This window comes from Bombina bombina, chromosome 2, assembly GCF_027579735.1.
Source record: "Bombina bombina isolate aBomBom1 chromosome 2, aBomBom1.pri, whole genome shotgun sequence".
Classification (NCBI taxonomy): domain Eukaryota; kingdom Metazoa; phylum Chordata; class Amphibia; order Anura; family Bombinatoridae; genus Bombina; species Bombina bombina.
In genome coordinates, this window is record NC_069500.1 from 236,887,171 (window position 1) to 236,905,123 (window position 17,953).

Sequence of the window (17,953 nt, forward strand, 5' to 3'; positions counted from 1 at the left end):
TGAATAGTTTAGATCAACTTTATTACAACAAACATACTTAGCTTTGGTAAATACGTTTTCAGGCAGCTCAAATCCTATGGTAACATCAGAGGCAGGTTCAGTTTGAGACATAATTGCAAAAAAACTACATTTGAAAAAAATAAATTAATTCTGCAAATTTATATACATGCTCCTATATACAGTATGATATATATAATATAATATATATAATATATATATAACAGGCTTGAGAGAATGGGAAAGAGAGGGAAAATTTATAAAAAAAAAAGAAAACGGATTCATAAAATGCTGCATGAAAGCTCTCTAAATGATTTCTGAGAACACTGAATGAGCTGGGGGCGGAGCTTATAATGTCAATTTTGGTGGGAAATTTTTGGAGCCAAAAAAAATGGCACAAAATGATAACACTGCAACCTATGACATAAATAGCATCATCATATGCACGACATGCAAAGCTGTAGTGGATTTCTAATACACCTATCACTGTAAAAAGCAGGTAAGAATTTTAATTGTATATACAAAAAAACAAAATGTACCTAAATAAAGCCTAATGGATACTTCTATTATAGCTGCATAAAATGTGATTATCAACAGTCCATGAGACTAATATAATACTTTGCATCCTAATTTATAAATAAATTACTAGCTCCAAAAAAACATAATTTATGTAAGAACTTACCTGATAAATTAATTTCTTTCATATTGGCAAGAGTCCATGAGCTAGTGACGTATGCGATATACAATCCTACCAGGAGGGGCAAAATTTCCCAAACCTCAAAATGCCTATAAATACACCCCTCACCACACCCACAATTCAGTTTAACGAAAAGTGGGGTGATAAAGAAAGGAGTAAAAAGCATCGACAAAGGAATTTGGAAATAATTGTGCTTTATACAAAAAAATCATAACCACCATAAAAAAGGGGGTGGGCCTCATGGACTCTTGCCAATATGAAAGAAATGAATTTATCAGGTAAGTTCTTACATAAATTATGTTTTCTTTTATGTAATTGGCAAGAGTCCATGAGCTAGTGACGTATGGGATAGCAATACCCCAGATGTGGAACTCCACGCAAGAGTCACTAGAGAGGGAGGGATACAAATAAAAACAGCCATTTTCAGCTGAAAAAAATAATCCACAACCCAAAATATAAGTTAATTCTCATAAATGTGAGGAAAAAACTTAAATCAACAGCAGAAGAATCAAAATGAAACCGCTGCCTGAAGAACTTTTCTACCAAAAACTGCTTCCGAAGAAGCAAATACATCAAAATGGTAGAATTTAGTAAATGTATGCAAAGAAGACCAAGTATCAGCTTTGCAAATCTGAAAAACTGAAGCTTCATTCTTAAAAGCCCAGGAAGTGGAAACTGATCTAGTAGAATGAGCTGTAAGTCTCTGAGGCGGGGCTTTAACCGACTCCAAATAGGCTTGATGAATCAAAAGTTTTAACCACAAAGCCAAGGAAACAGCAGAAAGCCTTCTGACCTTTCCTGGAACCAGAAAAGATAACAAATAGACTAGAAGTCTTCCTGAAATCTTTAGTAGCTTCAACATAATATTTCAAAGCTCTCACCACATCCAAAGAATGTAAAGCTCTTTCCAAATAATTCTTAGGATTAGGACACAAAGAAGAGACAACAATTTCTCTACTAATGTTGTTAGAATTTACAACCTTAGGTAGAAATTTAAATGAAGTCCGCAAAACTGCCTTATCCTGATGAAAAATCAGAAAAGGTGATTCACAAGAGAGAGCGGATAATTCAGAAACTCTTCTAGCAGAAGAGATGGCCAAAAGAAACAACCTTTTCCAAGAAAGTAGTTTAATGTCTAAAGAATGCATAGGCTCACACGGAGGAGCCTGTAAAGCCTTCAAAACCAAATTAAGACTCCAAGGAGGAGAGATTGATTTAATGACAGGCTTGATATGAACCAAGGCCTGCACAAAACAATGAATATCAGGAAGTTTAGCAATCTTTCTATGAAATAAAACAGAAAGAGCAGACATTTGTCCTTTCAAGGAACTTGCAGACAAACCTTTATCCAAACCATCCTGAAGAAACTGTAAAATTCTAGGAATTCTAAAAGAATGCCAAGAGAATTTATGAGAAGAACACCATGAAATGTAAGTCTTCCAAACTCGATAATAAATCTTTCAATTTACGAGCCTTTAACATAGTATTAATCACTGAGTCAGAGAAACCTCTATGACTAAGCACTAAGCGTTCAATTTCCATACCTTCAAATTGAATGATTTGAGATCCTGATGGAAAAACGGACCTTGAGATAGGTCTGGCCTTAATGGAAGTGGCCAAGGTTGGCAACTGGACATCCGAACAAGATCCGCATACCAAAACCTGTGAGGCCATGCTGGGGCCACCAGCAGCACAAACGATTGCTCCATGATGATTTTGGAGATCACTCTTGGAAGAAGAACTAGAGGTGGGAAAATATAAGCAGGTTGATAACACCAAGGAAGTGTCAATGCATCCACCGCTTGCGCCTTGGATCCCTGGATCTGGACAGGTACCTGGGAAGTTTTTTGTTTAGATGAGATGCCATCAGATCTATTTCTGGAAGCCCCCACATCTGAACAATTTGAGAAAACACATCTGGGTGGAGAGACCATTCTCCCGGATGTAAAGTCTGACGACTGAGGTAATCCGCTTCCCAATTGTCTATACCTGGGATATGAACCGCAGAAATTAGACAGGAGCTGGATTCCACCCAAACAAGTATCCAAGATACTTCCTTCATAGCTTGAGGACTGTGAATTCCCACTCTTATGATTGACATATGCCCCAGTTGTGATATATTCGGGCATATTTATCAAGCTCCAAATGGAGCTTGATGCCCCGTGTTTCTGGCGAGCCTGCAGGTTCGCCAGAAACAGCAGTTATGAAGCAGCGGTCACAGGCGCTCTGAGCAGGTGGACAGACATCGCCGGAAATCAACCCGATCGAGTACGATCGGGTTGATTGACACCCCCTGCTGGCGGCCTATTGGCCGCGAGTCTGCAGAGGGCGGCGTTGCACCAGCAGCTCTTGTGAACTGCTGGTGCAATGCTGAATACGGAGAGCGTATTGCTCTCCGTATTCAGCGAGGTCTGTCGGACCTGATCCGCACAGAAGAAATCAAGCACATCATTCTTCACCACCTCCTAAGGAGGCAAAGATTTTAATACTGAGGTATGAGTGAGGTGGGAGGTGTATTTATAGGCATTTGAGGTTTGGGAAACTTTGCCCCCTTCTGGTAGGAATGTATATCCTATATGTCACTAGCTCATGGACTCTTCCCACCTATATAAAAGAAAACTGGGCCCTAATACTTCCCCAGTGATAAGTGGGGGTGCCACAAGGATCTGTTTTGGCCACAGTTCTTTATAATATATTTATCTATGACTGTCATGAAGGGTTAGAGAGCAGTGCTTCTATTTTTATACTAAACTGAATTATGTAAGATAATTAATGCAGAAGAGGATTTGTATCACTTAAAAGAATGATGTAAACCAGGGGCATAACTGCTGACAAGGCCCCATATTTCAGAATGGTTCTTTCTGGTTTCTTGCGTTCAGCAGAAGCTTAGCTGGCAGCCATGGAGAAAAAAAGAAGAACGGCTTCTCTGTAACTGTAAGTCATCTGTGCCCTTTAATCTGCCCCAGGGGATATGCAATTGCACAGCCTTTCTGTACAAATATGGTGACAGGTTCTTCTGTACAGCAGCACTGTGGCAGCCATCTTGGAAACCCTGCCACTATAATGTAAAGGCCTATCCATGCACTTTCCTTAAACATTGTATTCTGTTTTGCAGGGGGTACACAGAGGGGTCAGCCATGATGGAGGTGAAGCAAGGATTGCATGGCCAGGTGGGCTCACCTATAGCTGAAGGCTCAGTCTCAATTAAGACCCCTAAGACCCTTGTAGTTAGCCCCGGATCTAATCATTTACAACAGAGAAGCATACCTCCCGACTGTCCTGCATCCTGAGGGATAGTCACAAGTTAGGAGGAATGCCCCACTGTTCTGCCCTCAGTCCCTTGGTGTCCTGGTTTTAAGAAACTGATGAGCCCTGCCCAGACAAGCCCACAAACAACATCGATGACATACCCACACACCTACCAGATGCCCATGGACAATCTGTATCTCTTCCAAACTGCATGCAACCCCATCCCTCCCACAAAGACAGATCCACAAATTAACAGTGGTCCACTTCCCAAAAGCTTTTAACCCACCTACATACTGGAAATCATCTGGCAGACGTTGGGAGGTATGGAGATGTAAAATTATGCATCTTGGAAAAAATTAACCATCTAATAGTAACATAAAACTTACATAGAAGCAAGGGAAGAAAGCACGGTGTCACTGCATATTCTCTGGTATAATCTCATCTTAAATATAGTGCAGTTTTTGGCAGTCCAACTTTAAAAAGACATTGTACAATTTTAATGGCTCAAGAGAGAACAGTGAAATTAATAAAGTAAATGGAAGGTTTAAATTATAAAGGAAAAGTTGACTCTGTTTTCTCTAGAAAAGCTTGAGAAGTGATATAATTAACCTACTTATAGGGACACAAAACTACAAGAAGAAAAGGCACTAGCACGATAGAAGAATCTCTCACTAAAGGGGTTGAACATGTAGTTAAGTAAGCTCTGGAGAGGAAATCAACTTCAGCTGCAGAGCTTAGCATGGCCAGTGACTGGTGGCTACGCATGCTTGTCCCTCGTGATTGGCTTACCAAGTCAGGACTGATTTAACTATTTGTTTAACTTTTTTGTGGGGGTTAAACATATAACTATATTCAAGCAATAGTGGAAAGTGCTCTGTGTGTGTTAGATGCTGTCTTTAAGGGATAAGGGATCGTTAAGAGCCACTGCCCCCATATAGTAAATACATTAGCTAGGTGGCCACAAACTGGGATTTTATACCCCACTGTGTTTTCTGGGGGGGGGGGTCTAAAAGTGGCCCCTCCCCATTATCAGACACTACATTGGTGCTTAATTGGGGCAGCTGATCATCATTACAGTTATATCTGAAAATTAGAAAACGGTGTGACTTTCCATTTAAAAGAACAAATGTTCTTTTTTTACATAAGGGATCTCATACATCTCTAATTAAATAAGAACAATATATATGGACGCTATAAAAGTCAACATCCTCCAAAACTAGAAATGACCTGGTTTCTTGGGGAGTTGTTTCTATAGCAAAAAAAGGGAGGGAGACAAGGACTCCTTTAATGTCCCCTCCCCATTAGAGTAAACAGCACTTTAAGAGATAATGCAGGTTGATGCCATTTTTTACAGTAATCACCTGAAGCTTACAGGAAGCCTCTATTCTTTATTTCAAATGATGGGTCTATTACACCTGTAAGTGGTCTTGAGGTTTAGATATCTTCATCAATAGTACACAAGCATTGATTTCTTACTAGTATCAATATTAACTTAATGAGACTTGAAACCCACAATTTTTCTTTCATGACTCGGAAAAGAAATACAATTTCAAACAACTTTCCAATTTATTTCTGTTGTCTAATGTGCTTCATTCTCTTGGTATCCTCTGTTGAAGAAGCAGCAATGCACTACTGGGAACTAGCTGAATGCATTGGGTAAGCCAAAATAACATGAAGCATATACATGCAGCCACTTATCAGTAGCTCCTGAGTCTACCAAGGTGTCATTTTCAACAAAGGATATCAAGAGGAAAAATATCAATTGGATAATAAAAGTAAATTAAAAAGTTGTTTAAAATCATATGCCCTATCTGAATCATAAAAGCAAAAAAAAAAAAATGGGTTTTACGTCAACTTTCAAAGCTACAAAAAAACATTTAATAGCTTCTCCTTCATATTCACAATGGAAATTTTTATTGTACCCTGAATAGCAATTTACAATTAAATGAAAGCCACATAACCAACATTGACATCCTCCTTGGTTTCATTTTATTAACCGTTTTATGTCAAATCTATAGTTACGTAAAACATAAAATAAATTCTTACCAGTTCATGCTCAGCGTTCTGGATTTCTGCATCTGGCTTCCAATCCACTTTGGTCTCTGTTCCTCAATGTTTTCCAACACTCTTTTTAGAACTTCTTTGTGACCATTGTTTATACCAATTATAGTCTCCAAACTTTGGCAAACTGCAGTAAGTAGCTCTTTACTCCTTCTAGAAAGTGCATAACCAGTCATTTGCTCTAATGTGTTTCCATCTTCTAGAATATGGCAAACAACACTGATTAGGTTGCAAATTAGCAATCCTTTATTTTTTTGAACATTGTACGTTTCAGAAATGTTTCTTTCTGAGATCAAGTAGAAGTATTTTACTGGAGAAGGCAGACATGCGATTGCTGAAGGCAGCTTGCTGATCACGGTGCAAACTAAGTAAGCTGTCAGTTGTGTTTTGTCTTCGACACATACAAAAAGAAAAAGAATAGTTCATTTTTTACTATAATGATAACACACCTATAACATATGGTCATTAAAACATTGTTAACAAGAAAAAAAAACAAGAAAAAAACAAGTGAACAACAAAAAAGTAACAAACCATTACAGGTACAATCCCCAAATCTGGAATTCCAAAATCCAGAATTATTTTGAAATCCAGACTTTTTTTTTTTTTTAATATTTTTTTTAAAATCAAATGATTAAAGAAAACCAGTTTTTCCTCACAATTAGGTGACAAACTTCTCTGCCTGAATATGTGGCTTGTGTTTTGTGTTCTAAATTGCTAATGCAACTGTTACCTTTCTGATTACAATACTGTAATATCTTTATGATGGTACTATATATACAAATGTAATAAAAATGATATAAAACTACCTTTAGGTTACATGTATAAGTCGTATTAAGACATGTAAAAATGGCCTAAATAACATAAAATATTGAAGTTTACACTTAGGCCTCTAGTTATGAAAGTCTGGCGGACCTGATCCGACACTGCGGATCAGGTCCGCCAGACCTCGCTGAATACGGCGAGCCTCCCCCACGCCCACCCCAACATTCCTAGAAATGCCCGCTCCGGCCTCCGGACCCTTCCTCAGAAACGGAGACCCCCCACCAGTGCCACCATTCCTACCTGCTCCTCACTCCTTGTTGACTTCACTGGTCGCCTGCGGGTAGCAGGCACACTCAGTCACCTCATGTGGCTCAGATGGTGCAGACAGTGTGTGAGCCTGAGTCACGTGGAGACGTCAGAGGCTCATCCCACACGATTTCTCCCTCTCAGAGTGAGTGACATAAGGTAGACAGTCAGCCACTGGCTGTGCAAGGTAAGTGAGCTCCGCCTCTTCCCCTCCAGTCCTCCACTGAGCTCTGAGACGGTCACCACACCTCTGAAACGGTCACCACATGCACGCGCTGCGTGCACGGACCACGGTGCACAATTCGTTCTGAATTTCCCCATAGGCTATAATATAAGCAATAATAGCCAGGCGGCCGGGCCAGCCCAGAGTGGGACAGGTCACACACAGGTGTCACTCAAGATCAGGATTGGAAGAGTATAGTAGTAAAAAGTTTAGTTGCGTTAGGCGCAGATCAAATTTTAAAAAAATAAAAATGTATTTAATTTTTTATCATAGGCAGTCGGCAACTCGGCACCGCTTTAAGCGTGCCCCCTGCTGGTGCGCCCTAAAAAGGCTGCCTATACTGCCTAATACAAAACGCTGTCCCTGTTTGCTCTTACAATGTGACCACTAAGGAGACAAAACACCTGATGTTTCTGGAGAGAGTTATAGGTTTAAATCCCAGTCAAGGCAGCTAATCTTTGTGACACAAGAACAAGGGGTCATGATCTTGATAAGGGATCATTTAAGAAATCTTAAAATATACAGTACTGTACAAAAGTCTTACGCAACCATTAGATTTGTTGTTTTAGCAAAGTTTTAATGACCACCCATATTTATTTTTTGGTCTCTTTATTAAGATACAAACAGAAAATACAGGAAATAGGTACACAAAATATATAAAAACACAATTTTCAGAACAAAATGGCTTCTTCAGGCAAAATTCAGTATTTAGTGTGACCTTCCTTGGCACTAAGCACATCTTAAAGTCTTTTGGGGATAATGTCCTGAACTTTTCTGAAGTAATCTTCTGGTGCATTATACCAGGCTTCTTTCAGCACTTCCCAGAGTTCTCCTTTAGATTTTATTTATTTCTCTGTTCAGGTGATCCCATACTACCTCTATAATATTCATATATATATATATATATATATATACTTACACACACACACTTTGGAGCCCTTTCCATTCAAATACATTGAAACATGCAATATCTGCAATATCATTTGTAGAAAGTTGCTTAAAATTGCATGCTCTATCTGAATCACAAAAGAAAAATTGGGTTCAGTGTCCCTTTAAGAGAAAAATGTTATTTTTAAATATATATTTATATATATAGCTATATCTGTATATACAGGGAGTGCAGAATTATTAGGCAAGTTGTATTTTTGAGGATTAATTTTATTATTGAACAACAACCATGTTCTCAATGAACCCAAAAAACTCATTAATATCAAAGCTGAATAGTTTTGGAAGTAGTTTTTAGTTTGTTTTTAGTAATAGCTATTTTAGGGGGATATCTGTGTGTGCAGGTGACTATTACTGTGCATAATTATTAGGCAACTTAACAAAAAACAAATATATACCCATTTCAATTATTTATTTTTACCAGTGAAACCAATACAACATCTCAACATTCACAAATATACATTTCTGACATTCAAAAACAAAACCAAAACAAATCAGTGACCAATATAGCCACCTTTCTTTGCAAGGACACTCAAAAGCCTGCCATCCATGGATTCTGTCAGTGTTTTGATCTGTTCACCATCAACATTGCGTGCAGCAGCAACCACAGCCTCCCAGACACTGTTCAGAGAGGTGTACTGTTTTCCCTCCTTGTAAATCTCCCATTTGATGATGGACCACAGGTTCTCAATGGGGTTCAGATCAGGTGAACAAGGAGGCCATGTCATTAGATTTTCTTCTTTTATACCCTTTCTTGCCAGCCACGCTGTGGAGTACTTGGACGCGTGTGATGGAGCATTGTCCTGCATGAAAATCATGTTTTTCTTGAAGGATGCAGACTTCTTCCTGTACCACTGCTTGAAGAAGGTGTCTTCCAGAAACTGGCAGTAGGACTGGGAGTTGAGCTTGACTCCATCCTCAACCCGAAAAGGCCCCACAAGCTCATCTTTGATGATTCCAGCCCAAACCAGTACTCCACCTCCACCTTGCTGGCGTCTGAGTCGGACTGGAGCTCTCTGCCCTTTACCAATCCAGCCACGGGCCCATCCATCTGGCCCATCAAGACTCACTCTCATTTCATCAGTCCATAAAACCTTAGAAAAATCAGTCTTGAGATATTTCTTGGCCCAGTCTTGACGTTTCAGCTTGTGTGTCTTGTTCAGTGGTGGTCGTCTTTCAGCCTTTCTTACCTTGGCCATGTCTCTGAGTATTGCACACCTTGTGCTTTTGGGCACTCCAGTGATGTTGCAGCTCTGAAATATGGCCAAACTGGTGGCAAGTGGCATCTTGGCAGCTGCACGCTTGACTTTTCTCAGTTCATGGGCAGTTATTTTGCGCCTTGGTTTTTCCACACGCTTCTTGCGACCCTGTTGACTATTTTGAATGAAACGCTTGATTGTTCGATGATCACGCTTCAGAAGCTTTGCAATTTTAAGAGTGCTGCATCCCTCTGCAAGATATCTCACTATTTTTGACTTTTCTGAGCCTGTCAAGTCCTTCTTTTGACCCATTTTGCCAAAGGAAAGGAAGTTGCCTAATAATTATGCACACCTGATATAGGGTGTTGATGTCATTAGACCACACCCCTTCTCATTACAGAGATGCACATCACCTAATATGCTTAATTGGTAGTAGGCTTTCGAGCCTATACAGCTTGGAGTAAGACAACATGCATAAAGAGGATGATGTGGTCAAAATACTCATTTGCCTAATAATTCTGCACTCCCTGTATTCATATAGATATATAGTTATAGATATATATATTTTACAAAAATATATATATATTTTTTTAAATCAAAAGTTTTTATTAAGAGAAAGATTTACAAAACACAAGTAAAACAGTACATACTCAACAATCCATAGTGAAATGAGCATTTTTGTTCCAGACCCATACTATATTTATCTATATCGTTAAGTCTTTGAAATAATAGTCACTTTATTGTCCATGTACAAGAAATGTCCAGAACACTTATAAGAATTCTGAAGTATCCATGAATCGTCCAACGGATTGTCCTCTCTTGATATTATATTGATATGAAAAGGTGATTTTTTTTTTATAACCAGTGTTATCCTTTAACGAATACAAATATTGCTATAACTGGTTAACTTTTAATTGTTGTAAATTTTCAATTTCACTTACGTATCTCCAAAAGAGAAAAAAGAAAAGAGAAAGAGATTAGGGGAATAGGGGTAAGATATAGGGGGGTTTGTCCGCAGTCGTACTTCTTAGGGTCTTAAATATGTGTTAATGTATTTCTATGTTGATTGTCTTCACAAACATACCAAGCCTCCCAAATATAAAGAAATTCTTGTCTTTTATCTAATAAACTTGGTTATATTTCAGCCATCTGGTAGTAGATCGTAATCTTGTTAAGAATAATATCAAAAGTAGGTATAACTGTCTTCTAGAACTTGGCAATACTTAAACTGCTGTACATATAAATGCAATCAATTTATTTTGTGATTTAGTAAAGTCTGAAATTGGAGAATGTAATAATGCCTGGAGACAATTCAATATAAAAAATGTTGCTTAAAGGGACAGCCTACACCAGAATTTTTATTGTTTTAAAAGATAGATAATCCCTTTATTACCCATTCCCCAGTTTTGCATAACCAACACAGTTATATTAATATACTTTTAACCTCTGTGATTATCTTGTATCTAAGCCTCTGCAAACTGCCCCTTTACTTCAGTTCTTTTGACAGACTTGCAGTTTAGCCAATCAGTGCCTGCTCCCAGATAACTTCACGTGCACGAGCACAGTGTTATCTATATGAAATACATGAACTAACACCCTCTAGTGGTGAAAAACTGTTAAAATGCATTCTGAAAAGAGGTGGCCTTCAAGGTCTAAGAAATTAGCATATGAACCTCCTAGGTTAAGCTTTCAACTAAGAATACCAAGAGAACAAAGCAAAATTGGTGATAAAAGTAAATTGGAAAATTGTTTAAAATTACATGCTCTATCTGAATCATGAAAGTTTATTTTGGCCTAGACTGTCCCTTTAACAGAGTAGCAGTCTGTTCCCAAACTCTCCCAACAAAAAGGCATGACCACCACATATGAAAATAAGAGCCTTCTTCTGAACAATTACGGCAACAAATGGGTGACGTAGAGCTATCTATCAGGTGCAATCTCTTAGGGTATAGGTACCATCTATATATGACTTTAAAGGGACAGTCAACACCAGACAAAACATGATCCCATATTATTGAACCCCAAACAAACATCTCCCTGCACCGCATCCATTCTGCATTACCTATTTTCTTGTCCTCGTATTCATTCACAATATATGCGTTATTCATCTCTAAATATGGCCACCTAACTCCTCCCCCTCATCCTTCTTTCCCATTTCTATGCCATTTCAGACATGTAGGTATGATGACGCTCATCATATGTCATCGCGCATTCACATTTTTTAACAACGGACATGAAATGCCTTGGTCATGGAGCAGTGGGCAAATTTGATTGCTCAAAGTACTAATGCATATCAAGTGTCATTCCTATACAATCATGCATGCGCAAAAGTCTGTGAACAAGTTTTAAAACTCGGACCAGGATTGCTTTCTGATTGGCGGATGATTTTAAAGAGAAGATAGCTACGTAATGGTGGGGGGAGTTAGGCGGCCATATTTCGATCCGATCAACTCATGTATCGTGGAGGATTAGTAGGACAAGGAAATAGGTAACACCAAAGGGATGTTGTGCAGGCGGATGTTCGTTTGGGGTTAAAAAAAATGGGATCATGTTTTGTTGGGTGTTGACTGTCCTTTTAATATATTTCTCCCTTAAGTTAGCACATTGTAAATGCTGACCCTGTCTGAATTGTTTTGTTCCATTGAACTAAAGAATCTGTAATATTAAGGTCTGCCTCCCATTTGGACATAAATGACAGTTTTTGTTCTGAGAACTCAATATTAAATAAGGGGTAGAGGCCTGTAATAGCTCCTTTAATTATCGTGTTTGAAAGACATAAATCCTCTAAAAATGTTTTCTTATTTTTTTTAAAATGTCCCTAGTTCTGGATAGCTATAAATAATCACTATTAGCTATAAGTAATCACTATAAATAGTGATACCAATCATGAGTAGAGCAGGGTGGTATCTCACAATATTGTTTGTAGGTCGAATAATTGTTATTCTTAAAAACATCCACAATCCTATATAACCCTTTATTAGCCCAGATGTTAGTGATGTCTCTATCTATAGCAAGAGAAAGATCAACTAGTGGAGTTGCAGGTGAGCCTCTCTCTAACAATGGTAGTTTTTCAAGTAACATGTCCCATAATTTAATAGTAGAGGCTATCATTTTGTAGGTGTTTCAGACAGGGGGTCTGAAGTTTTTCCCTGTCCATAGTAAGTAATAAATTGTGTTGATACCGGCCATTGCGCTCTCTAGATCAACCCAAGCTATATTATCGGTATCATTATGCCATAGTGTAGTTTGTGCCATTCTTGCTGAGTGAAAATATGCCCGAATATTGGGAACTCGCAATCCTCCTCCTGTTTTGTGGGTTCATATTGATTTTCTATTTATTCTTGCCCTCTTACTGTTCCATATACAATTTAATATTTCTGTTTGTATATGTTTTATGTCTTTGTTATTCAATGGTATTGGCAGAGCCCTAAACAGATATAACAACCTGGAAAGTATAGCCATCTTACTAGTGAAAGCCCTTCCATAAAAGTGACATTTTGTGTGCCGTCCATTTCCTTAAATCTTTTACAGATCTTAGATATCATGGGAGTGTAGTTACACAGAGGTAAAAAGTATATTAATATAACTGTGTTGGTTATGCAAAATTAGGGAATGGGTAATAAAGGGATTATCGATCTTTTAAAACAATAAATATTCTGGTATAGACTGTCCCTTTAAGTATGTTTTGGACAATGTCCTAGAAATGGTCTATTCTGTCTGATCTATCTATTTTATTATCTAAAGTAAGATTGAGATCCCCTGTCATGATAACTCTATACTTAGTCCATAGTCTTAATAGTTTACTTAATTTGAAAAAAAAAAAAACACTTCTTGGTGGTCATTTGGAGCATAAGCATTCACTAAAATAATTGACAGTTTTTGTATATATGCTCTAAAAATTAAAAATCTCCCCTCCTTATCTTTTATTGCCTCCTCTTCTATAAAGTTTAGGGGTGAGTGTAGAAGAATTGACACCCCACACTTTTTCCTGTTGCCTACAGCATGGTATTGTGTGGAAAATGAGTCCCAGTATTTAGGTGTTTGTTGGGAGGGGAAATCGGTTTCTTGGAGCATCACTATTTGTGCATTACATTTTTTATATTCTAGTATTGCTTTTTTCCTCTTTACATTGGAGTGGAGATCCCTAACGTTATGTGTAATAATTTTAACTGACATACTGGGCTATAAGAATAGTATTTCAATGAGATATATTATGTTGCATACAGTTGTACATTTTTTACTTACTTTGTTCTGACAATATATGTACCACAAACCTGCCTGGAATCACAACTATCATCAGCACTCCTACGGACAAACCCCAGGATAAGAGAGAATGGGAAAAAGCAGAAAAGATAAAGTACAAGACAAAAAAACAAAAAATAAAACAAGCTTGCACTAATCCCATGAAATAAAATTATTGAAATAATGTATTCAATGTTTAATAATTGTAACCATATAGGGAGGTTTTTCATGGTCAAACTCCTTTAATCCCAAAAAAAGGAAACTTTTTTTTTTTAATACGAAATCACACTGCAATATTACTATAGTAATGTTATCTAATAATACTAACTGTTATTAATATATCACTTAGGCCTATCTTGTATATTTTAAACTTGTAAGGAAGGACAATATGAAGGTTAAGTACTTGTCCAACAAATATTCATCTGAACCCTGTATATAATAAAGGTCACGACTACAACCTATCTCTACCTCCAACTATTGTTAGCAGAACTAGTAAATATTCAATGCAAACATAGAAAATAACTTGTGAACCAAGCTCACCAAAAATATGTCAATATTTTCAAAAGTAAAGCAAAAATATATATAAACATTAACCCAAAAGAGGGTGAACTTCTAATAGCATTGCATCAGAATACCAAATTACAGAGTACAGTCGGCTTTCATACATTTACCACAAAAATCTCTATTTATCCTTCTGAAGGAGGAGTATTTCTGTGTCCAGCTTCTCCATTTTTGGTATTGGTTTTAGGGGTAATAAAACCCTTGGAATTGCCTACCGGTGTCCATGATCGAGCAAATGATCTTTTGGGGCGGTCTTTGTGGTAAAGGTTTGACTGTTTCTTCAAGCAGTATACTCAGTCTTTGAAGCAGTCTTCTGCCTTCTTCAACTGTAGTGCAAGAATAAGAAATCTTGTTGTGTATGAAGGTCATTCTGAACGGAAAGTTCCATCTATATTTGACATCTGTTTTTATCAGTGCCGTAATAATTGGCTTCATGTCTCTCCTTTTCCTTAAGGTGAGGGGGGAAAGATCAGAAAAAAAATTGTATCTTGTGTCCCTCAAACTCTTATTGTGGGGTTTTCTTGCTGCCTGGAGTAACTGTTCTTTCATTGAATAGTAATGTAATTTGATTATCACATCTCGGTTTGCTGAAGGTGTAGATGGTTTAATTAAGGCTCTGTAAGCCCTGTACGTTAGAAAAAGGGAAGGTTCTGTATCAGGCAGCAGTTGCTTGAAGAGCCTCAGCAGGGTGGTGTCTAGATCAGTATATGTTTCTGGAAGGTTTCTCACCCTTAGATTAGATCTTCTAGATCTATTTTCTAAATCTTCTAACTGGATTTCAAGCTGTGTGATGTGTTCTTGTTGGAGTGTCAGTTCCTGTTGCAAATTTGGTATTTCCCCCACTATTTCCTCCAATTTGTCCTCAGCTGTTCTATTTCCTATTTCTAGGATATCTTTTCTGAGGTCTCCTATTACTGATTGTTATTCTTCCTGAAAATCTCTTTGATCTGCTTAATTAGGTCTCCTTGTGTTGAATTTTGGAAAAATTCTGCTGCTGGACTTTGTATGTCTCCTGCTTCTTCCATGTCTTGCTCTGAGTGTAGATTTTCTTGTTTTGTGGAGGCAGTCTTTCAATGACTGGTTTCTTCCTTTCATGATGTATTTATGGGGACCTCAATAATATATTTTTTAATTTTAGTGGGAGAACTCCAGGTTTTATAGCAATTAAATGATAGGCTTTATTGTGCAGCAACAAACTTCATATCATATTAGCTCATACTTTCGCCAGTGTAAATAATGATATTGGTTCTGTTCAGACCCGGCCTAATAGTTAAATAGTAGTTTTCAGCTGTCACATAAGCAGTGTGATGATTGCATTATGGGTTTTTGTATTACTTCATGAATCAGAGGGAATGCATTTTTCACTTGCGCCCACTAATTACATAACTATGTCATTAAATGTAGTACAGTTGCTTTGGCCAGTCTATCTCTTAGTAAGGAGCAATCTCAGAAGATATGTCAAATTAAGCCTTGTACTAAGGTCTGTCTATACTTCTGATTAAATATTGTGGCTAATATTTAGCTTATATTATTACTGTACCTCTTTGTATCTTGCGTCCCAGTTTCGTGGTGTAGTATTTTTCTACCCAGCAAGTTTCCTGTAACCACCAGGCCGCTTCCAAGTGATTGTAGTGCTAATGATATTAGTGATGTTACCGGTCTTCGAAGATGAATTTCAATCCTCCGCTGCCATCTTTCAATCCTGGTGGCCCTTCTTCTTTAATTTACGTTTTGTCTATCGAAGATGAAGTTGTCTTGGCCAACCACGTGGCGACTATATGTGTTCCATAATATCTTGGATGGTCTGTCTGATGTGCTCACATTTAAGGCACCAACGAAGTCCATTCACAGAGTTTGGATCCTCCGCTCTTTGAATTAATTTCGATCTTGTCTCTCGGCTGTTGCCACACAGTTGCGCAATTTTAGGCCGATGAGAGGTTGTGGCCTATAAAATGTTGCCTGCACGTTCTGTGCTAGATCTTCATGGAAGTTTTGTGTTAGCCTATATTATGCGCCTCTTCGGAATCTCACAGTACTAAGATGGCCGTTTAGCTCAGAGCGGATCCCCGAACCTCTGGCTATAGCAGTTGATCTGAACGGTGGTAGGCCTTATCCGGTTCCTTTTGCTGACGATGCAATGTTGAGGCCAACACCAGTTTCGGTGAGTCAATTGGTCTCTGCCAATTTTCTATCCTCTCCCAAGTTGTAATCTGGTGTTTAATTGCCAAGTGTGCACACAATTTGCTAATTTGTAGTAGAATCACTGACAGAGCTTAGCTAGTGTGCGTCTTCTCCATCTTAGAGCGAGCTCCACTCCCCCAAAAATATATATTTTAAAATATAAATAAATTTTTCTTCTATGTGAAAAACATAGGAATTTAAAGTATTCGTAACATCTTTGGATTTAGCGCAGCTGGCCCAGCGCAGTGTCGGTTTAGAACAAGAGCGATAACTAATATTATTGTTTTTCAGCCCAATAGAAATCTATGAGTAGACTAAATTATCATGGTTGCAATATCCCAAGGCCTGAAGATAGTGAGACTCGGTATTTTGCTCACACGCTAACTTTTTACTTGTAATACAATCGTGAAAGTTTTTAATGATAATGCGGCCGTGATTCTTAATAATAATGCAACAGAATTTTTTTTTTTAGCACGGTACTAGTAATCTGTCCCTATGTATTTAACCCTACTGTTAAACACATAGTTAAAAGCAATCAATAGCATAATAAGAAAATGTTTTAACACATTACAGAAGTATCTTGCAGTTTTATGTCACCTTAAGTTGTGTTTCTTATATTGCTTGTTTTTTCAAATGTTTTTATTTAATTGTAATTCTACCAATATGGAGCTGTTAGGGGATACAGGTATAATACACTGCAACATGAACGTTATCTTTTTATGACTGTTACCTAATTGTCTTAAAGGGATAGGAAACTCAAAAAAAAAAAAAAAATTTTGTTTTAAAACTTCTTTAAATAAAACATATAATTGTTATAGCAATTGAAGCTTCCTTGTTGTTTAATTGTAATTTCTCTAACATGTAGTAATCCACCAAACTCATGATTTTCTTCATTATGCCTGTCCTGTAACCATGTTCTACATTGGTAGAAACATTATGGTGGCCCGCATGCACATTGGAAGCCTTTTTTGCCAACACATGCGCATATTGGTCCCCTCTGTCCTCTCTCCTGAGGCGCATCAACAGACGTTTTCAACAGATATACGCATGCAAAATTTAGTAACAACAAAGATGGCTGCTATACTTTTTAAGACCGAGTGTGCATGAAATTCCCTTACATAACAAGTGCACGTGCAAGGTTTCTATTAAAGTAGTACAATGAATATTCATAGATTGGATGGGACAGAGTCAAATCATGTTTGCTATGTTCTGCCTACACTTAGGTGTGGCCGATGCTGCTTGTTTTATCAGAACATTTAAGTAATTTAGCAGCTTAGTTTTAATTGCAAAGTAGATTTTATTACATTCATATTTATAATAATGTGTTTTAATTCTGTATAAATTTGTCAAAAATTTCAAACGCTTTAAAAAAAGATTAATTCTAAAATGACAGACAGTATATTATTTTTTTTAGACATTTAGGCCTCTAGTTATCAAGCCGTCAACCTCAAATACGCTGGAATTCCGCAACATATTTGTGGCGAGGCTGATTCGCCTTAGTTAGCAAAGGCTAGAGACCGGCAAAAGTAG

The 17,953-nt window shown here is 37.6% G+C and overlaps 1 protein-coding gene across 1 annotated transcript in view; it reads right to left on the reverse strand.

Annotated features, from left to right (window-relative positions):
* Positions 1-17,953, reverse strand: part of KIAA0825 (KIAA0825 ortholog) — a 1,109,509-nt gene that overhangs the window by 625,315 nt on the left and 466,241 nt on the right. The window contains exon 16 of the mRNA XM_053701492.1: positions 5,990-6,395. Coding sequence (XP_053557467.1) covers positions 5,990-6,395 — 406 coding nt within the window. The remainder of the gene's footprint in view (positions 1-5,989; positions 6,396-17,953) is intronic.